The sequence below is a fragment of the Corvus hawaiiensis genome, chromosome 6 (assembly GCF_020740725.1).
Source record: "Corvus hawaiiensis isolate bCorHaw1 chromosome 6, bCorHaw1.pri.cur, whole genome shotgun sequence".
Classification (NCBI taxonomy): domain Eukaryota; kingdom Metazoa; phylum Chordata; class Aves; order Passeriformes; family Corvidae; genus Corvus; species Corvus hawaiiensis.
In genome coordinates, this window is record NC_063218.1 from 5154300 (window position 1) to 5176009 (window position 21710).

Genomic DNA, 21710 nt, shown 5'->3' on the forward strand with positions numbered 1-21710 from the left:
CAGAACCCCTGGCACTGATGCAGCCACACTCCCAATGCCACTGCCAGAGGCCAATGGTATTTGTGTCCTTCATCAGCCAGGGCCTGACCAGATTTACGTTTTTGTTTCCCCCAAAAGGAGCTGGACTTCCAGAAGTCTCAGGTTCAGAAGGCAGGTGACAAGTTTGTGTCTGTCGTCAGCCAGTTCATCACATTGGCCAGCTTCAGCTTCTCAGATGTCGAAGATCTCCTGATGGAAGCAAAAGAGCTGGTAAGGCCACCAATGTCCCTGAGATCTGAGTCACTTTTCAGCCTCACCTCCTTCTCCTGTGTCTGTTTGGCACTGACCTTCTGACCCATGCTTGGGCATTATGATGGACCTCCCTGAGGCCATGGCTACTGTTGACGGTAACCTGGCAGATACTCTCTGCAGTGAGTTAGGACTGTGGAGATGGTGACAAATGCTCTGCAAACTGTATTATCTTCTGCTGACTTGGCTGGATCTGGAGGAGAAGGTCTTGTCATGGTCCCCAGCATCCCTGGAAGTCCACTCTGAAGCAATTTGCAGCTGTTCCCATGGTGGGATGGGCTGTATGGAACACTCCATCTCTTTGCTTTTTAAACACATGTCCAGATTCAAATTATGTTCCTGTTTTCTCTTAGGAAAGCAGAAACATCCCTGTTTTATAACTTTACATCACATGTGGACATTTTCAGCCTTTCCTCCCCCACCAGAATCTCTTGTAACATGGCAGAGAATTTTAATATCTTGATTAAAATCAGCAAGATTAACCTCAATTATATTGACTTATATAGTGGCACCTCTCAGATTCCTCCCTGCATCTTGAAGTGTTAAGTCTCCTAAGTAAACAAAGAAATAAAAATGCACTAAATGTCTTTTGAAGAGCCTGGGGCACCCCTGCAAATAAAACTAAATCATACAGGCAGGCTTTAAAAATGTTCCTCTTGGTCTACCCTGCAAAATCAAAGCAACTAATAAATCTGTTGGTGCTTTGATTTTGTTTTTCTTTTCTTTTAAGCGTGCTTATCTCCAGAATGTGCCTTCACAATTTTAACAAACTTGCTCTGCACAAAGAGTCTCCTTCAAGATGGAAGTGAGAACAAAGAGTGTCAGTCCCAAGGACAACTCAGGGGCTGCCCAGGGACTGGGACATGTTGGCAGATTGTGGATGTCCTATCCTGACCTCTGCTACAGCCTCATTCGACTCCCTCACATTAATGGTGTGCAAACAGCACAAGAGGCCGGAAAACTCCCTATTTCCCTGCCCAGGGCTGTGCCTGAGCCTGGGCAGAAATCTCTTTTAGAAGTTTCACCAACACATTTGGTTTCAATAGCAGAGCATGTGGCAATGATAAATAATACCCCAAAAATACTTCAAAGAAAAACTTAAAAGTGCAAGTTTCCCTTCCCCTGCCGTGTTTACTATTAGTTTTATGTCTTCAGTCCCACAGTATTTTGCTTCCTTGTTTTTACTGCTGCTTAGTTAATAAAGTGGAGCTGGGGCAGGGGAGGCTCAGCAGAGCCAAAGGCAAGATGGGGAGAGGGGGCTGGAGAGTGATCCAGGTCGGGTCTTGCAGGGCTGCAGGTAACACACCAGGTGATTTGTTTCAGGTTTAAATCAAGGCTTGGTAAGGCAAAGCCCTGCTCTCTGCCATGGCTGCTGGAAGTGTTTCACTCTGCTCCATCAGGTCGAAAGTTTCACCAGTCCAGTGGATTTATCCAAGAGTGACGCACCCCTGTCCTCTCTCTTCCAGTTTTCCAAGGCTGTGAAGCACTTTGGAGAAGACACAGACAAAATGCAGCCTGATGAATTCTTTGGCATCTTTGACCAGTTCCTTCAAGCCGTGACTGAGGCCAAGCAGGAGAATGAGAACATGAGGAGGAGGAAGGAGGAGGAGGAGCGCCGGGCACGCATGGAGGCACAGGTGAGCACATACCGGCGAGTCCAGCAGCACCCCCAGGGCACCTGGGAGTGGCAGCTGTGTCATGATGTTCCCATGGTGGCCACAGTGGCATGGGGAAGGGAGCTTCTGTGCTCTTAGACCCACTGGCTTTTCACTTTTGATTACTTGATTAAATAATGACCTTGGGTTGGTGAGGTCTTGGAGCTGAAATGTGCAGCAGAGCTGGTGCTGTCTGGGGACTGCTATGACACACAAGCAGCAGCTGTGGGGCTTTGACTTGTATCATAGAATCTCAAAATCATATAATGGTTTGGATTGAAAGACACCTGGTTCTGGGCATGGACCGTGGGCAGGGACACCTTCCACTAGACCAGGCTGCTCTAAGCCCTTTCCGGCCTGGCCTTGGAGCACTTCCAGGGATGTGGTCTATCAATAACCCTGACCAGCTCTCAGGTGCTAAGCACTGGGGTGGGAAACCACCCTTATTCCATGAGTTTGGGGATCACCATGCATGTATTGGGCAGCCCCACAACCACTTGTGTGAGACTGAGATGTCTTCTTTCCCCCCGCTGCCGTGACCTGCAGCTGAAGGAGCAGCGGGAGCGGGAGCGCAAGGCGAGGAAGGCGAAGGAGACCGGGGAGGAGAGCGGTGAGTTCGATGACCTGGTGTCAGCCCTGCGCTCGGGCGAAGTCTTCGACAAGGACCTCACCAAGCTGAAGCGCAACCGCAAGCGCATCACCAACCAGCTGGCGGAGAGCGGCCGCGAGAGGCCCGTCACCAAGCTCAACTTCTGAGAAACAAACTGACAACCCAGCAAAAGACAGGCGGGTCAGTCTTTCTGAAGTGGCTATGGTTTGGTTTTTGTTGTTTCCATGACACTGCCTTGTGATTCGAAGCGGAACAGTGGCACGCTCTTTGTCCCCGCGGGCGAGCGTGTGTGTGTATATACTGTGTATATAGTCGGGTCGGGGGGTGTGGAGGGAGGTGCGTGGGCAGCTCACGTTGGTGAGTGCCAGCCCCACCTCCTCCCCACTCCAAAAAGTAGTTCTCCCCATGCACAAGCACAATGCCGCGTCCGTGGAGCAAGAGAGGACCCAGCCCCGAGCCGCTGGCTGTCCCCATGGCCCCAAAGCCAATGGGAAGCTGCCTGCTGCTGCTCTCCTGCTCAGAACCCCCCAGGGCCGTTTGCAGGGGACGCCTTGCACACAAGCTGAGCGGTTTAAAGAAGAAAAGAAGAAAAAAGCAAAGTTGACTGAACTTTAATCCATTGTTTGTTTGTTTTCTCTCATTGTTGTGATTATTCTGAGAAACTCGCATATCTGTGCGTTCGCGCTGGTTCCCGAGCTCGGCGCCGCGGGCGCTCCTGGCGATGCTCTTCCCGTCATCCTTGGGAAACGCTCTTTTTCCTCCTGCTGCCACCTTGCTAAAGGACAAACTTTACCCCAAAGTGCTTCTCGCTGTAACGCCACACTGATGTATTTATACTTTTGCAACGTTTTCCGGCCCAAGACGGTGGGAAAGGTTCGGTTCTCAGAGGAGACGAAGAGCATAAACTTTTGTGTTGTAACTTCTGTTCTTGCTTTCTGTTCAATGGGACAAACTGTATCCTCTGTCAAGGTGGGTCAGGACCAAAGGTCTCTGAAATACAAAGGGGTTGGGGTAAAACCCACCAGCTTTCACCCACCTTCTTTTCCTTTTTTTTTCTCGGACACACAGAAGCAGCGATGCCAAGAAACACTCGTCTCTTAGCCAGGTCCTTTTTTGACTGGTTTGCTGTTCGTTGTCATTGCAAATTTGTAAGCAGAACTACCTGTCAAATGTCAGTCCAAAAAAAAAAAAAGACAAAAAAAAACAATAATAAAAATAATTCAGAGCTCTCAGGGAGTAATAATTTAAGGGTTTAGAAAATTAAGAATTGGAGAATAAAAAATAACCACCGTTAACATATTAACATTTCTATTCTTAAATTATGCTGAGTATATAGAGGACTGTTACTTTTTACTTTTATTTATTTGTGGTATGTTTTTTAAGAAAGCAAAACAAAACCTTTTTATACCACCAATACTTTTGTGATCTTTTTTTTTTTTTGTTTGTTTGTTCTTTTTCCTGTGGAGAGATGAGTTTGTCCCTGTTGCACTAGATATTAACACTATTTGAAATAAGGTTGGTTGTTCTTTTGTCAGATAATCGGTATTACTGGTGGGGTATGGGATGTCAGTTAACTATATGTACTGTATAGCAAAAGTGCTGTTTAAACTAATTTGTATAAAAAAAATATGGTTCTAAGCACCTGAAGGCCGCGGGGTCTGTGTGCTGAGTGAAAGCTGTGAAATCTCTCTCGAAGCAGAGTTGTCAAGAGCTGTGGTTTTACCATTTTGTTCTTTTCTTCATTGCAACGTTTAACGCACTGTAGATTTAAAAAAAAGAAAAAAAAAAGAGAAAAAAAAAAAAAAGGACTTTCTGAGTAGCATTTAAAGCAGTAATAAATAAAGCAGGTAAGCGCAAAAATAAAGTCCAGCACCTCATATCCAAGCAGCTGCAAGACCTGCAGATTATGTTCAAAGGTGGAGTTAAGCACTTTGCTTTAAGAAGGAGGGGGAAATAAAGACAAAAGGTAATGATAATACTATTCCTTAACTAAAGTGCCTCTATTTATATTTTTTATTTATGGCTGAAAAAAATGGGGCTGATACAATTGAGGGAATGGACTATGGGGGGAATTGAAAATACATAAAACAAGAAGGAAAAAAAAAGGTTAAAAAAAAAAGTTTGGCTTCTGATGGTTTAAGGAATGGTTGGTCACACGTGTTTAATTGGACAGGTGGTGGGGGTCAGAAAGGGTGATCTCCTCCCGGGGTCCCTGGGTGCCAGCACCCACCCTGCTCCTGCCTCTGCAACCCCAGTGCCACATCAGGACCTTTCCTGACAGATTTCCTCTTGCCCTTCCAAACCTCTTGGGTTGGTTTTTTTTTTTTTTAATTGTTTTACAACAGCCTGATTATCAGGCTGACTTTGCCATTTCTTTGTTTTCTTTCAGAAAAAAGAAAAAAATATTATATCTCTATAAATAAATACAAAGGCTGTGTGCAGGTAATTCCATGTGCCATTGTCGAAAACTACTTTTAGATTGGTGCTGGTGTAAGTAGCCACTCTTTTCTCTTGGGTGTGTATTTTAAAGATGACTTTTTTTTTTTTAATAATGCCAAAAACAAAACAACAAAAAAAATCCATAATAATTTGTAAACGAAAGTTTATGTCTTGGACCTTATTAGCTTCATAGTGACTAAGGTAGTCTGTTAGGTGCAAGGATGTTAGTAGTTCTAGCTAGTGGGAAATGCTGTGTAATGTTATGAGACTGTACATTTTCTAAGATGGCAATATGCAATAAAGCAAAACGATTTCGGTGAGTGTACATGGCAGAGGCGTGAGTTATTTTTTAGGGGAAAAAAATGGGATATATAGGAATTGAGGCAGGTGTTGAAGAAGAGGCTCTAAACGTTGCTCTTTTTTGGGTGTGTTTGCAGGCACTTCTGGGGTCGACTGATAACCCCACTTGACCCTTTCCCTGAGTGCTGGGTTTTAGGAGGTTGGGGTATTTCCACTCTCCAGGATTGCAGCATCCTCATTGTAACCCACATGTGGGCTCTGAAATGCCTCACAGTTGGTGACCCCATTCATTTATCCTTGTTTTGTTGTTGCTGATGCCTGTTCCCACCTTGGTGGGAATTTTTCCAAAAGCCCACTGGGGTTTTTCCAGGATCCTGCATTGAGGCAGCAATCAGTTTTTCATCGTAGGATTGAATCCTATCCCTTTTTCCAGGAGAAGTGCTGGCTGGGCTGGCCACTGGGCCTCTAGCAAGCTTATCTAGTGATGTTTCCTTGGCAGTAGCCCAAACCCCTCCTGGCCTATTCCTGCTCACTGTTGCTTTTCCCACACACCTTCCCATCCAGCCTCTGTGTTACTTTTCAGCGTTCTTGAGCGAATTGTGCAGCACCAACATCCCCAGACCCCATTGCCCGTGCCACTGGGAGCATCTGCACTGTGCTCTGACCCATGGGCTTCCCATTTTGGATTGGGGCTGGCAGGGAGCACAGCTTCCATCACCACACTTGGCAGTTGTGGGCTGGTGATGCCATGGGAAAGCAGCCCAGGGCTGTGTGGTGACAGGACCCAAGGAAAACAGCAATGGCTTCAGCTGCTCTTCCCATCATAAATCCCCAGGTCTCTGGCATAGGGCTGGTCAGGGTTCATCCATTAATAGATGTGAACAAGCCAGCCAAACCCCACAACCCGGTGAGGACCTGAAATTCTAGTTCATGGCAGATTGCAGGACACAGGACACACCATTGTGTGACACAGGATGGTCCCCAGGATGGGGGCAGGGTGGCGGTGGGAGATGTGAGCAAGCTCAGGACAGCTTTTTATTCAACCAAGATACTTCAGGAGAAAAAAAAATCTCCTGGGAACTTTCAAGCTTCCTAGCCTTAAAACCCTTCAACGTGGCTGGATTAGCAGCATCTATGGCTTAAGAACACAAATTTCAGATACAATATTTGTCATCCCAGAGGAAAGGGGACCAGGGTGGGTGCTGTGCTGGACTGGCACGGCTGTGCTGTGTGAGCCCGTGCCCACTGCCATCCTGGTTGGCTGAGTTTTCACCTGAAACAAGGCTCCTGTGCCCCAAATCCTGACTGTTCCCTCCAGTTACAGCCATGAGCCAGCACACCCTTGTGCACTGGATGATCCAAACCTGCCCAGACCCGCTGGTGCCGGGGAAGCTGCTGGGCACGGCGCTCCTGGAGGAATTGTCCCATGGGGCCACCCGGGTTGGTGGCACCAAACCTGCTCAGCCAGTCCTGACTGCGCTCCGCTCCAGCCCGGCAGCTTTCCCTGTTGCCCAAGGCTGGGGCGACTGTGAGTCCCGCTGGAGCGAGGAGTGCCAGGTGTCGCCTCCCGCACTCAGCCTGTTATCCTTGGCAGCGCGCCCCAGCTTGGAAAAGATGAGTCAAGGGGTTGTGGCAATGGCCTGATGCAGGCACGGCATCGCATGCAAAGCTCAGCTCATAAGTAGGGCAGGCACGGCTGGGCGGGGAGACACACCCGGCTCCCATCCTGCTGGCAGCACTGCCACTCTGCGCCACTGGCAGGAGCTGCTGGACTTCTGGACTGTTTATTTACTCCCAAGAAAAGGGACAGTGGGCCCAATGGACTTGTCAGACTTTGATATCCCTGCTGGAGACCCTCGGGAAAGGGTAAGCAAAGCAGGGATGTTGCCAGTTCTGCTGTGGTTGGACCTGGCCCTGTCCCCACTGCCAGTGCCCATGTCACACCTCAAGCAGATGCTCTGGGGTAAAACTGCACTTTGCCATCATCACTGTCACACAGCCCCATCAGATCTGCAGTCCTTGTGCAGGGCTGGCACTGCTGGAGTGCCACAGGAACAGGCACAAGTCTGATGAGGAGCAGCTGAGGGAGCTGGGGGGGCTCAGCCTGGAGAAAAGGAGGTTCAGGGGGGACCTTCTCACCCTCCACAACTCCCTGACAAGAGGCTGTAGCTAGGTAGGGGTTGGTTTCTTCTCCCAAGTAACAAACAACAGGACAAGAGAAAACAGTCTCAAGTTATGCCAGGGCAGGCCTAGATTAAATATCAGGGAAAAGTGCTTTGTCCAACGGGTTACCAAACATTGGCACAGGCTCCTCAGGGCAGTGGTGGAGACACCATCCCTGGAGGTATCTAAAAGCCATGTAGATATTGCACTTGGGGACATGGTTTGGTGGTGAGCTTGGGGAATGGTAGGAGTCAACGATCTTAGAGATCTTTTCCAATCTAAACGATTCTGTGATTACAGACAATTCTATGATTCTGTGATTCTCAACTTCTGTAAAAGCTGGTTATTTCTGTACCAGCCTGTGCTTTGGGTGAACATGCTCGTCGAGCTTTGTTTCTGGGGGAAACAGGAGAGGCCAAGTGGTCATAAAGGTGATGTGTGCAGGAGGGAGGGGATGGGCCCCATCTCCACCCCAATCTCCTGCAGCAAATCCTGCAGACATCTCTCCTGTGAGCTCTCTCCCTGGCATTGCTCGGGGCCCTCCAGTAGATGCATGTGAAAAGGAGAGTTCTCTCTTTGAATCGGAAGTGCTCTGACCTGAAACCTCTGAGCATTTTGTGTCATTTTTAGCCTTAAACCAGGGTGGATGAGAGTGTGCGGGTAAGCCAGGGAGAAATCCCGTGCTGCCGGGCCCCAGCAGAGGCTCAGCAAAGGCTGAGGAAAGTGCCATCTGCCGGCCCTTTCCAGCTTCAGCATTTTAGAGCTGTCAAGTACAGAATCAACTCCGCTCCATGTTTTCCTCTGTGATCTCTACTGTGGTCTGAAAAGTTTTCATGCTAAATTTTCTATGTAAGTTTCCCCCAGCATGGTTGAGGAGGGCTAATTTTAATTCTCTCGAGTCAAATAGCCAAAGGTCACTGCCTGTGGCTTCTCTGTGACTTCTGGCAATGCCCGACCTTCAGGTTGATGCACTATGTGTGCACCAAAAATGCACGTGTGTAAGATAAACTAACTCAAAACAGTTTCATGGGTCATCTGAACTTACTTCCGTGGCTTTTGAAATTACCACAAAGTGCCCCTCTTGCCCCAGTGCCAGGGTCTGCATTGGGAGCCTGTTTCTACCCAGCTTTCCTTACACTTTGCATGCACTCTGTTGTCACACCGCAATGAATTTGAATTTAAGCTGGAGTTTCCCAGTTCCCAGGGTAACTCCGTGAAGGTAAGTCATTGAAATTGCCATTTTCCCATTACTTTCTTTATTGGCCCATATTCCAGGATTTGCTCATGTGCTCTCAGCTCAGAGGTGGCTCTGCAGGAGGGGCAGGACACACATACTTTTTTTTGGGCAACAGCAAGCAGAGCTGCTCTAAACCTGGCTTTACCTGGGCTTTGGGTGCTGTGGGGTACCAGCAGCTTTTCCATCTGCTTGAATTTGTGCCTGTGTATTTTCACATGGCTTTACTTTGCCAAACTCTGTGCAGAGCATCCCCTGGACTCAAGGAAAAGTACGGAAGCTGCAGTTTTGTGCTTCACCTAGCTCCTAATCTTTGCCTAAAACCCTTTTTACTATGAAATCAGTGAGAAGCACTCAGACAAGACCTAGTTTCTATGGCAAATATTTCCAGTTTAATAGCAGGAGGCGATCACCATTTGAGTTACATTTTCTGTAAAGACTCCACAATTCAGATGCTGTATTCAGAACTTGACATGACCTCAGGGATGCTATATTACCAAATGTTCTGTAAAATGCTCCAGACTGGGCACAGAAGCCACAGGCACAGATCAGGCACAAGTGCTGAAGCACATTAAATTCCAGTGGAAAAAAATAAGTGACCTGGTTACTTGGAGCATTTTTTATCCCTGATGCTGAGATTAGTTCAGAGAATGCTGCTAAATCAGATAAGCAAATTACATTTATGGGGTCGTGAGGGAATTCCTGGGAGGCGAAGATGAATTTCAGAGAAATTTATCTTGCTGGTTTTGTCCACATCTACCCTGAGGGTAGGTGAGCCCTGGGAGGTGTGTTAATTTGTAGGGCCCACCCGGAGGGGTTTTGAAGCACCAGCATCCTCCCAGCTGCTCTCTGACGGAGTGGGGTGGGCTGGGCTAGCCTGGTGTTACCCATAATCTCACATAGGATCCAGCCCGGTGTCAGTGTGCAGCCCCAATCTGAGGACAATTTTACACCTGCTCTGAGCATGCACAACTCAGTGAATCTCTCTGGCCAAGCCCCCAAGCACTACCCAAAGTGTTTAAGGCTCTGCATCAGGACTGCTGACAGAAGCAGGAGGAGATATTCCTGCTGCCTTCAGCCAGACTGACTCTGGCCCCTGGGAGAAACATGGATGTTCCTCCAGATGTGGAAGGCTGATCAGCACTATTTCCACTCCCAGTGTCCATCCCAGGAACTGAGGAATATCATTTTCCTGAGCGATTTCCCCAAAGTCTTCACTTCTTCATCTTTCTGCTTTTCTTTATGGTGGTGAGGAGAAGAGGTGTCCCCATGTCTGAAGGGAAAGCAGAACACGTGTGGAGCACTGTGGTTTGCAAACACCTTTAACTCTTCAGTGCACACAACAAAAGGCCCCAGAGGAAAGGCACAATCCTCTGGTCTGAGCAAAGCTTTTAAAAAAACTTTGTTACCTTTATGAATACCTTTATGAATACCTTTAGATGTTCCCTTAGTTTATTAGCTTTTGAACTGACTATGCAAGACGTAAGATTAAAAGTAAAGGTGAGAGTAATGGATGTATAAAATTAAGGATCCCAAGTACTCGGAAATTGCTCCCCAGTTTTGTGGGCTTATGGCAGTGCTTGCCTTTGTGAAACCAGCTGAACTTGGAGGAGCTCAGTGCCATTATGTCAAGAAATAACACAAATAACAAGTGGTTCCTCTCACAGTGAATTTACTTCCTCTGCTGAATTGCAGCCGGATCCTACTCATCTCTTATGATCAGCCCAGGAGCCTGTGGGCACACTGGTGTGCTGTGCCACCCAGTACAAACAGCCCCAGCAAACAGCCCCCCTTGTTAAATTTCCTTCTGTCACAGCCTCCTGGGGTCTTCTTGGCTGAGATCATCCAAAACTCCCCAGATAGATTCATGCAGGCCTTGGTGTTGTGCCCTGGGGTTTCTGCTACTTTCACTTAGATTTCCCCAGTGACTCATCCATTTCCTGCCACTGAGAGGGATTTACAATCTGTCTCTCTCCACATCACCTTTCCTCCTGCTTCTTGCAGTGGTGATTTCCTAGAAAAAATACCTAGAAATGCTGAGCTGTTGCCCAAGCACTTCAGCTGTGGTGACTGTAAATGCTTCAGGACTCAGGCAGTGCCCTGCCGACAGCATGGCACTGACAACCCATCACTGCTCTGCAGACTGGGAACAGCAGGAGGGCTGGCCATGGTCTAGGAGGAGGGCTGGCCTTGTCCTCCCCCACCCAGCCCCAGGGCAGCCACTGGGACTCACCCCACTGGTCATGGCGAGCCCAAGGCTTGCAGCAGCAAAGCAGCACAGCGCAGCTGGGCATGGGGTCCCCCAAGCCTGGATCCTGTTGTGGGTTATTCCTCCTGTAGGACTCGGGACCTCTTCTTTCCAGAACTTAGTTACCACTTTGAGGCTCTGTAATGCTTTGCAAGCAGATCTAGATGTGCACCCATTTATTATTAATAATCAGAGTCGCCATGTGAAAGTACAAAAGCATCCAGCATGAAGAGACAGCTGTGCTGCTGAACTAAGCACCCTGCCAGCACTAGGACTGATCTCACCAGCCCTCTGGGCTGCAGGTTTGCTGCTCTGGCCTGCATGCACAAAATGCTGCTTTTCTGATGTGCTCTCCAAATTATGCATTTCAGCCTGTACAACAAACTTCCCAAAGAGCAGCATGTGTTGAATCTGTCTTTCAAGCTAGGTTTCAGAGAGGTGCTCTCCAGGCATCAGTCACAACCCATCCTTACCCTGAGTGCTTGTATTTGGGAAGCAGCAGTCCTGGAGGCAGAGTGGTTGATCTCATTAACAGAAAGAGGCTTTTCTCAGGATCACTACCGGGAGAGCTGTGCTGGCTGCTTAGGTCTCTGCTGGCATCTACTGGATACAGGAACCAACACCAGTGCTGAATGAGAAGTGGCAATGGGGATTTGTACTCCTGATCTATCCCAGCTCTGGTGATTTATGGCAGCTTTTACAGCCCATCAGGCTGCCACTTATAAATACTGCTAATTGGACTGCTAATTGTTCACAGTTTGTAAGTTATGCACACAGCATTTGCTTTGAACAGAGGCTTCATCCAGAGATTAGGAAGGGAGTGGAAAATAACTACTTGAATGAATCTGATGATTAAATCAGCAGGAAAACTACCACTGCATGCAGTTGGAGCTAAAATGCTTGTCATTCATCAGGACTTAATGTTTTCCTTCTAAGATATAATGCATTAGTTCAGTCAGTGGCATGTGTATCATTGCCAAATAATAAGGTACTCTTAAACTGAGGGTTTAAGTATGCTGGGAAGTCAACAAGAGACTAAAGAGCCCAAGGACTCATTTTTAATTTGCCTTTCACTGAAGTTGTCTCTGGTATCCAGAGCTGAACTGGCCTTCAAATCACTTGACTCCTCTTTCTCTTATGCTGAATATCCTGCACAGAATAATCCATGTGATTTTTGGTGTGCTAAAATGTGTCCCAATATCCTTGTGCAAATAAGATTTGTGCAGATTTCTTTGTCCGGGTTCATCTCAAGGGAGGAAAAAAGAGAGAGGCTGGAGGGTTGGAGCCTCACAGCTAGTTTTGTAGTGTCTAAAACATCAGTGTCTTGCTGCCTTTGGAGTTCTTCAGCCAAGAGAAAGGGGATCTCTAACTGGGGTAACAGCAGCATGGGCGTGTGGGAGACGTGGTGGTCTATATGTCCCATAGTGGCTTGGCCAGGAGCCACCTGCTGCAAAGTTTTCTTACCCAAGAACAAGCAGCTGCAGCCATGGGCAGAGTTTTCAGAGCTAGAGCAAAACAGAAATCCACTGGTTTCTTTCTCCCAGATGAACACATGGAGCTATTGTGAGGTGCACGGACAGACCTTCTCACCCACTCTGTGGTGCTGGGTGAGAGGCAGCAACCTTCAGCAGAGCTGGGACTCAGCAACATCTCAAGTACTGTTTTGGCAGGCAGCCTGTAGCCTTTGCTGTGGTTTGTGTGTGTCTCTCGCTGCTGTTTGTGGTTTATTTAAGACCATTTGGTTGTATTTTTTAAAACATATATGAAAAAATGTGGCTGTAGAGACCTGTGTACCTGACTTGCTCAACAGTGCTGTGAGGAGTGGCTGAGGGAGTGTTTAGCCAGGAGAAAAGGAGGTTTAGAGGGGACCTCTCTACAACTACCTGAAGGGAAGTTGTAGCCAGGTGGGGTTGGTCTCTTCTCACAGGTAACAAATAACAGGACCAGATGAAAATGCCTCAAGTCGCACCAGAAGAGGTTTGAATTGGATATTAGGGAAAATTTCTTCAGAGAAAATGTTGCCAAACGCTGGAACAGGCTTCCCAGGGAAGTGGTAAAGTCACAATCCCTGAAGGCATTTAAAAGACATGTAGATGTGGCACTTAAGGACATGGGTTAGTGGTAGACTTGGCAGTGCTGGGGCTTGATGACCTAAGAAGCCTTTTTCCACTGAAATGATTTTATGATTATATGATTCTATGATTATGAGGAGCACAGGCCAGGCACGGCTTTAAAACACAAGCTGGCTCTCTACTGGAGCTGCAGCAGGTCCATGTCAAAAAGGATCAGGTCAAGAATCTCCCCTTGCTACAGCCCAAGTTAGCGTTTCACAGGAATGTGCCAATTTGTGATGCCTCCAAGACCACAGCCAGCTGCCCCCATTCAACTCCTCACATGCAAGACTAACATGCACCAGCCTGAGCTTGTTAAAAATATGTTGAAATCTGTGCTATAGATTTCAATAACACAGTGGCAGCTTCACTACCACTTTCCTAGAAAGCTGTGTTACTTCCACTCCTAGTGCAGCTCCCTCAGTTCTGACACCCCCAATCCTTCCCTTGCCATAAGTGACTGCCACAGGGATGCTTCCCTGGCCTGTGGTACAGTGGTCAGGATATGAAGTAAGTAGAAAAGGAAACCAGCATGAAAAAGAGGGAATCAGTGGTTGTTTAGTGCCTGAGTCAGCTGAGGTGGTGGGGACAGATAGGACAGGGAAGGAGGCCAGAGCCAAGCACTGAGGGGAGCAGGACCACCCTGTTCAGGGGCTTTCAGCCATATGCTCTGCATGGTCAATTATCCTCCACCAATCTCCTTGTTACCACCTGCAGCTAACCAGGTAAGAGTTAAATCCAATCTTATCATTCACAACCACCCCTTTCCATTAGCCACACACTGCTATGGAAGGGCAAGTGTGCCAGAAATTCCTGTCCTGCCCTTCCAACAAGCCACCACTGTTCACTCGCTGTCAAACAGCTCCTGTGAAAAGCTGTGGGCTTTCTGCACAGCTTCTTTCTGAAACAGCAAGAAAACACTGCTCAACTCGCAAAATCCAGTAGCTGCAGGGTAAATTAGCGGTGCTGAGTAGTCAAGGGTCAAATCTTTTCCTCATGGGCTTCAGGAGCATAAGATAAGAAGGTTACGGTAGTGCTTACAGCATGGAAACCAGCTGCATTAAAATTTCACAATTAGATCTCCCTACTATCATTCATCTGGCAGTTTTTTACAGGAGTTCCCTTCCCAAGGCTGGCCTGAAAATGATGCCAGGCTGAGACACTTTCATCTCCTGCATAAAAGACAATTTATTTCTTGTCTCACTTACAAAATAATGATACTATGTTCATTTGCATCACAAACAGCTGAAAAATCTGGTAAAACTGAAACGTATTTTTAAAGCCTGTACAAGGAAAAACGCTGTCTCACACTTAACTCTGGCAAAGACAAATGAAGGCCAAATCTTAATTTCTGATTCAAAATACTAATTTAAGGCTTTGGGCCCTTGAACAAAAAGATTGCACTGATAAATTCACACGAATTTATGCTGCGCAATCACACTTGCATGGTGTTTTTTTCCTTTTTTTTTTAACAGCAAACAGAGCTGTTTTTTAAATATTGTACTCCATGGATGGATTGTTGCCATCAATACAACAATATTTGTTCTGTGCATATACACATTTTCACATACTGCAGAGCGCCCAGGGAGCACATGGTATTGCTTTACCTCTCCTTTCAGACACTTCTCTCACACAGCTCCTCTAATTATGGTAAAACCCTTGGAGATGTGAGACACTTCGGATGAGCTCAAAAAGAAAACACACATCTTGTGCACAGCACAGTTTACGCCCACACCCTTTACCTCAGTCTGTCTGAGGAACTCATGTTTCTCGTATTCATAGTATTTTAAGTTGACTGTACCTGCAAAAAAAGAGAAAAGGCTGCTGAAATTCTGACAACTGAGGTATCACCTTCCTTTCCTTCCCTCCCAGTATCGTACATCTTCCCTTTCACAATTACTTTTTTGTTATGCTTCAGAGGTTTAAATCAAAAAAATAATATAAATAGATCACTTTTTCAGCCTGTCCTAGAGCCTGTGACTTTATGACTGTTGGCACTTCCACATATAACGGGTAAAAGCAACATTTTCCTGCCATGATGCAGTTTTCACAGTGTGGTGTTTTCAGAGTGGCTTCCAGCTGCCACTGCTCAGCTTTCAATTGCTTTTTTGGCACTTAACAAACAGCTCACAGAGTCAGTCAATTTTGGGCTGCTTTGGTGTGTCGGCCTCTGAGCTTCACTGCGGCACTTTCTGCAGGACTGGAGCAAACACTGTCCTGTTCTTGCAGTTGAGCTCTTGCATTGGCTGGGCTTGGTGGCTGTCACTGGTGCATCAGGCCTGCAGAAAAGGAAGGGGAATTTCCCTTCCCTGTGGATCTCTTGCTGGTCGCAGACTGGGTCAGCAAACCAGAGCTCACACAGTGGACAAGAAACACAGTCCCATCTCTCCAGTTTCCTGGTAGTCTGGCTGCAAAGGGCTCCCAGCACCAGGACTTTCTTCGGGGAGACAGCCCCACAGCCAAACGCCTCCACGGCCCCCATCCCTTCAGAGGCTGGTGTCGACGGTGCCTGCTTTGGCCTTCAAGGTGGCCTCAGAGATCGTGTCCGGCTGCCCATCCCGGCAGAAGAGCACAGCGGGAGTCTTGCAGGCCCACATGGCCACCTCTCCCCCGCTGGCCGGGCTGGAGGAGGACAGGGCGCTGCCCGGGGGGCCGCTGTGCCGATTGATGTAGCGTTCCCGGACACGCTCAGCCCGGCTCCGGGGCTCTGGCTGGCGGCCCGGCACCGACAGGTAGGCGACCATGTTGTTCCTAGTCTTGTAGCCACCCTCGCGGCTGCGCCGCAGCAGCACCGAGATGTTGGGGTTGCGGGCGGCGTAGATGAGGGGGTTGATGGCGCCGTTGGCCCAGGCCATCCCGCTGGCCACGGCGTCCATGGTGGGCGAGAAGGGCAGGCGGCCGGCGGCAGCGGCCAGCCCCAGGATGCAGTAGGGCCCCCAGCAGCAGATGATGGAGACGATCATGATGAGGACGGTGGTGGCCGTGCGCATCTCCCCGTAGGCGCGCAGCAGGTGCCCGTAGGTGGTGAGCGGCCGCACGCGGCTCTCGGCCAGCCGCACCGCCCGGCAGATGTTGAAGTGGCAGAAGCACATGACGGCGAAGGGCAGGAGGTAGCAGAGCACGATGAGGGCAGCGCCGTAGGGCGGCCCGAGCCGCGAGGAGCCCCAGGGCAGCACGTAGACGCAGCGGTAGGCGCCGGGACGGGCTTCGCGGCGCCCCTCGCCCGCCAGCCCGTACCAGGGTCCGGCCAGCGCCAGGGCGGCCAGCCAGACTGCGGCCAGCAGCTGCGCGGCGCGGCGCCGGCCCATCTTGTGCCGGGGCTGGCGGACGATGGCACAGTAGCGGTCGAAGGAGAGCAGGGCCATGGTGAGCGTGGCGGCGATGCCCAGCCCGGCGTGGAGGGCGGCGCTGGCCAGGCACAGGCGCTGCCCGAAGAGCCAAGCGCCGGGCGGGCGGCTGAGCAGGCTGAGGAAGGCCAGCGGCAGGCAGAGCAGGGCGCCCAGCAGCTCCGACAGCGACAGCGACAGCACGAAGGCGTTGGTGACCGTGCGGAGCTGCCGGTGCCGGGCGATCACCAGCACCACCGCCCCGTTGCCCAGCGCCGAGAGGGCGAAGATGAGCAGCAGCGCGGCTGCTTGCGAGGCCAGCGCCGCCGCCGACCACCCCGCCGCTCCCGCCGCTCCCGCCGCCGCCGCCCCGCCGCTCTCGTTGCCGCCGCCGCCGCCGCCGCGGGAGAGGTTGCCCGGCACGGCCGCCGCCGGCTCCATGCGCAGCCTCATGCCCCGGCCCCGCCGCGGCTGCAGAGGCCTCGCTGCTCGCGGCCCCGCCGCTCCCGGAGGCCCCGCCGGCCGCTGACGTCGCTCGGCCGCCGTTGCCCGGGGAACCGGCCCGGCTGGACCCGGGGGCGGCGGAGCGGAGCCCCCACAGCCGAGCAGTGGGGCCGGGAGACCACACTCCACACCGGCGTCATCTGCACGCCAGAGTCGGCGATGGGTCCCCACGGACGCGCTCCCCTCGCAGCCCCTGTCAGCTCTTCTCCCCGCACAGTCACGAAGGACCAGCAACCCCCAGACACTTTGGTGGAAGTTGAGACCACCCGCCCCAGCTCACCAGGTTGGGGCTTGAGGGATCACCAGAGTTGAGGGATCAGGCCAGGGACCCCCAAATGGGCAGCAGGACCCTTTCTCCCCACTCTCATCCATACTATAGCTGCCTGCTGCCCCTACCTGAAAAGTTTCTTAGGGATGGGGGTAGAGAATAGCTAATGAAGGCTGCACCCCAATTAATGACTGAAGAACCTCCAAACATCCTGTGCTTTGTGACTTGCTGTCCCAGCTCCTCCCCAGGAGCCAGGCTGGGGGGCTGATCAGAAGGGAGATGCCCAGAAGATGAAAACACATGGAAGAGTGTGCTCCTGCAAGCATGGAGGGTGTCACTTCTTGTTCCCCCAGACCAGAGGCTGTACGGTACTTACAAGGGAGTTGCAGGAAAGCTGGGAGCAAGAGCCTTAGATGCTGTCCTAAAAAACCTCTGTTGGCAGCACAGTCGTATAAATCAGGGGAGTTTTGCTGCCTCCTGCTACAAAGTTATTTTCAAGCTGACGGAAGAAATTCTTCCCAGGCTTTTCTATGCCAACCTTATCTAAGTCCACCAGTATGACTTTCTCCCTTCTGCTGCGTGAGCTACCAGCAGATGATCATTCTCATTTTCATGTCTCATTTTAACAAGCGCTAGTCCCTCCTGTGAGCGTCTTCAATTAACAAGTACCATTTTGTCCAGAGACACAGTGGAAGTGACAGGCCACCAGAGGTCTGAAGCTCTGCTCCTGCCACTCCAAATGCTTGGTATTCCCCTGAAGGGACTCTGGCAAAGCAAGCACTGACTGCAGTCTGCTGCACAAGCTGCCTCTGGACTGAGACAAAATCAGTAAATAATTAGCAGTCAAAGGTCGTAATGGCTCAGACCTTCAAACACAGCTGCTCCTGTTGAAAGTTAACCACGGGGTATTTCCAGCCAGTGGTGCAAGATAAGCAAGAGAAGAAGGCTTAGGGAAGCAGCACAGCATGGACACTCAGCAGGGACAGGACGAAGTTCTGATCAAATACCTGCATCCAGCCCTGGGATGCAGGAGAGCTCTGGTGGGGTGAAATGAGTGAGTAAGGGGTTGTCTGGACAGGCAGAGCAGGGAAGCTGGGGCATGAGACAGAGCAGCACAGCTGGCTGAGCAGGAGACAACAAGAGCTAGCAATTCAAACCAACAGTCGTGATACACCAGCAGAATCCTGGAAATGAGCTCTGGGAGTGAAAACAAGGAAAACAGCGGTGTTTTCAGCTGGCATTTAATACAAATCTGGCTTTGAAATTCATAATTTGCAGACATACAGAAGGCACGTAAATTTGAAGGCAGCTCTCCAAGATCAGCTCCGTTTTCTGAGAACTATTGGAAAGAAAGAAAAAAAAAGAAGAAAAACACCATGGCTTCTCAGAGCAGCTTGTATATGCTAATCACAGTGCCCCCAATATGCTAATCACAACAGGGCAACAAGCCTGTTATCTTGAAATGTGACAAATGCTGTCACACCACCCAAGGCTGTTCCTGTCACAACAGCCATGTGGAGAAGCAGAACAGAAATTCATGGGCAGGAGAAGTGCAGCACCATCAGTGAGACTTTGCCACTACCTGTGGCTCGGGTCACTTGAAGAAGAAGCCGTGTTTCAGTGGGTCCTCCTCTTCGACAGTGAAGGTGGCTGTACCAGTGTAAAAGGCTTCTCCCGAGACTTCCACGATGACGGCATTGTAGTTCCCAAACTTGGCTTCCTGCAGAGGGGTTAGGGTCAGGATAGAGGTAACAGAAGGTTCTCCACTCTCCCAACCCCATGGAATTCTAGTACTACCTGGCCCTTACACAGACACCTCTCACCGAGTGCTCTGCCCTGCCCTGGTACATCCCAAAGCAGCCATGCAACACAACAAGGTCTTACACTTAGTTAAAATCCTTGAAGTATGAGGCTCATGGGAAAGCAAGACCTGCAGGCATCTCCCTCCTTCCCTACACCCTTCCCCAGGCACAGAAAGGTTTTTCTGCTTCCCCACTGAGCACATTTCCAGCAGCCCTTGAGACAGGGGGAAAGTCCAGCACAAGCCACTTGCCTTCACTGCCTTCCCGGTGAACAAGGAGCCTGTGGTGCTGCTCCGGAAGGTTCTGGTCTGGTCCAGCTGGATGAGTCCCTTATGGTATTGCAAGGCAATGCGAGCTGTCACCCCCGAACCTGTTGGACTTCGGTCAACCTACAGCAGAAGAGATGAATCAGCTCTGGTGTTTTGGGGTTTAGTACAAAATGAGATTGCTCCCCTCAGTTCTCTCTGCCACCTTTACGCTGCACTTGGGGGAAACCCCTCTAACCCAGGGTTTTGTAGAGAATCCAGATACATCACAAATGAGAAGGAAAAAAGAAACAGGTTTGGGGTACTTCTGCACTGTGATTGGCTTTGGCACAGTTAGGGATGGATGACTGAATAAACACTGAGGCTATTTAGGAGCACTTGAAATCTTCGCAGCATCATAGCAAAAGGACTGAGAGGGGCTGAGGCCACCTGCCCCATTCTCACACATCCAGGCAAGATTGGTTCTCCTTACGCTGAGGGGACTTCCAGCCAGCCTGGTTTTTAGAATCTCCAAAAACACAGTGTTGGCCAGCTTCTGAGGTGACCTGTCCCAGTGCTCCACACTCCTCATTGCTGGGAAGTCCAACCAAAACTTCCCCTGCCATTTATTTGATACATTATGCACTGCAGACAAGAACAGAATTTTAACACCCCATTTCTCTCTTGTTCTCGTCATCCCCAGCAGATGTTCCCTAGATTAGGACTTTAGGGACATGCACTATGTTGGGATCCTGTCTCAGCCCCTGAACTCCTGGAAAACTCCTATCAACAGCTTATGGGTATGAACCTTTTTAAAATGCCACCATCTAAGGTGTGCAGAAGTACTTCTGCCATTAGGAGCAAAACCAGAATGTGTGCATCGACACTCCAGAGATACGACAGCAGCACAAGCAATCACTGCCCAAACCAAGAATCAGAACGGTCTCTCCTCTCTGCAGTGGATGTAAGAAGGGCCAAAGGGACAAGGGTGGCACCTCATGTGCCTGAGAAGAGCCCCTTTCTGTACCTGTTCATCTGCAAACACACAGATGTTGGTGGTGGGCTCCTCGCTAAAGGTGTCTTTCCCATCTGTCAGTATGGTGCCGTAGAGGAAAGCCAGGTCTTCACTCTCAGGGTGATGAAGCTTGAACTGGGAACAGCACAGAGAGGGTCACAAATGCACACAACAGCAGCACGTGCAGTGCAGCTTCTGTGAGAGACCAGAGGAAGGGGACAAGGCCACATTGCTGCGTTTCCACCACTGCTTTGCAGGTAACAGAGACAGAAGCAGGAAGGCTCCTTGTAAGGATTCTGAAATTCAACACGGGGCTGGAAGAATGGGACTTTCCCACCATCCTGAGCCTCTGTCTGGTGCAGTCGCCCCAAAGAGAACATGCTGGGATACCACAGTGCTCATCCATACCTGTTTCTTCACTGCTTCTGTCACTGCACTTGCAGCACTGACAAGGTCTCTGGTCTTTGAAGAGCACACGTCCAGGCCCAGCTGCTCGGCGCTGAGGAAGGCGTAGAAAGTGCCACCGTAGCCGATGTCAACCACCACCTTCCCATGGCCGGGGACATCAATGGCCAAATCTGAGCGGAGAAAACAAAGAAGGTGAGGAGGGGAAAAACTTGCTGAGCCATGGACTTGCATACAGTTAAGGAACCCAGCTGCATGTGAGGGCAGTGGACAGGGACGACAATTTGAGTACTCCTATGCCAGAAAGCAGTGTGTGACACCTTACAGCATCCCTGATGACCTCTGATGAATTCCTCAGTGGAATTAGGGAGATATTTGCCAGATGCCCTTCAGCCAGGCCACCAACCTCCAACACCTGCACGGCCACCACCAACCCTCCCAAAAACCCAGTGGTTCCCACCGGTGGCAGCAGCGAAGGCAGGCACGCTGTGGAAGCGCACGGGATTGCCGCTGCGGTGGCCGTCCCAGGGCACGAAGGCGGTGACGGGCCCGCAGGGGCAGCGCAGGAGGACGGCGGTCTCGGGGCGGGTGGGCGCTGGCACCAGCCCGTAGTCGAGGGCGAAGCGGCCGAGGGCCATCACGGCGTGGCCGCACATGGCGCTGTACCCGGCGCAGTGCAGGAACAGGGCCGCCAGGTGCGCGCCCTCCGCGGCCGCCCCGCCGCGCACCACCACGGCCCCGTACATGCCGGCGTGGCCGCGCGGCTCGTGCATCAGCGCCCGCCGCACGTGGTCCTGCGTGGCCGCCACCTCCCGCCGCAACGACAGCAGCGACAGCCCCGCCGCCGCCGCCGCCGCCCGCTCCGCCGCCTCCAGCCGCGGGATGATGCGCAGCGGCTCGCCGCCCGTGTGCATCTCCACCGTCCGCAGCACCGCGCCTGAGGGCGAGTGCGGCGGCAGCTGCCGTCCCGCTCCGCCGCTGTCACCGCCGCCGTCACCGCCGCCCTGCGCCGCCATCGCGCCCGCTCCGCCGGGGCGGCACCGCGGGGCCACAGCCCCGGAGACCACGCCCACAGCGCGGCCCCGCCCCGCCCGAGG

At 50.8% G+C, this 21710-nt stretch overlaps 3 protein-coding genes across 6 annotated transcripts in view; 1 reads left to right on the plus strand and 2 right to left on the minus strand.

The window, feature by feature from the left end:
• The window catches only part of DAAM1 (dishevelled associated activator of morphogenesis 1), a 90272-nt gene extending 84955 nt beyond the window's left edge, over window positions 1-5317 (plus strand). For all 4 annotated transcript variants that reach the window (XM_048307289.1, XM_048307290.1, XM_048307286.1 and 1 more), the window contains 3 exons: window positions 118-249; window positions 1755-1925; window positions 2490-5317. In XM_048307289.1, coding sequence (XP_048163246.1) covers window positions 118-249; window positions 1755-1925; window positions 2490-2699 — 513 coding nt within the window. In that variant the 3' untranslated portion in view covers window positions 2700-5317. The remainder of the gene's footprint in view (window positions 1-117; window positions 250-1754; window positions 1926-2489) is intronic.
• An 8901-nt stretch (window positions 5318-14218) lies between these two features.
• Window positions 14219-16815, minus strand: GPR135 (G protein-coupled receptor 135). The gene has a single exon (XM_048308505.1). The coding sequence runs from the start codon at window positions 16813-16815 to the stop codon at window positions 15535-15537; it is 1281 nt and encodes a 426-aa protein (XP_048164462.1). The 3' UTR covers window positions 14219-15534.
• A 1556-nt stretch (window positions 16816-18371) lies between these two features.
• Window positions 18372-21642, minus strand: L3HYPDH (trans-L-3-hydroxyproline dehydratase). The gene is made up of 5 exons (XM_048308383.1): window positions 21074-21642; window positions 20617-20786; window positions 20221-20343; window positions 19200-19337; window positions 18372-18866 (listed from the first exon to the last, which is right to left on the minus strand). The coding sequence occupies exons 1-5, from the start codon at window positions 21627-21629 to the stop codon at window positions 18741-18743; spliced, it is 1113 nt and encodes a 370-aa protein (XP_048164340.1). The 5' UTR covers window positions 21630-21642; the 3' UTR covers window positions 18372-18740.
• Between the last annotated feature and the right edge of the window lie 68 nt (window positions 21643-21710).

Bases quoted from the DNA above. Each gene is read 5' to 3' on its own strand.
- L3HYPDH (XM_048308383.1), bottom strand. From the start codon at position 21,629: ATGGCGGCGCAGGGCGGCGGTGACGGCGGCGGTGACAGCGGCGGAGCG. The intron at 20,787-21,073 runs GTGGGAACCACT...TTCTCCGCTCAG, and splicing joins TGCCTTCGCTGCTGCCACCG to ATTTGGCCATTGATGTCCCC. The intron at 18,867-19,199 runs GCAAGTGGCTTG...ACCCCTCTGCAG, and splicing joins TCACCGGGAAGGCAGTGAAG to GAAGCCAAGTTTGGGAACTA.
- GPR135 (XM_048308505.1), bottom strand. From the start codon at position 16,815: ATGGAGCCGGCGGCGGCCGTGCCGGGCAACCTCTCCCGCGGCGGCGGC.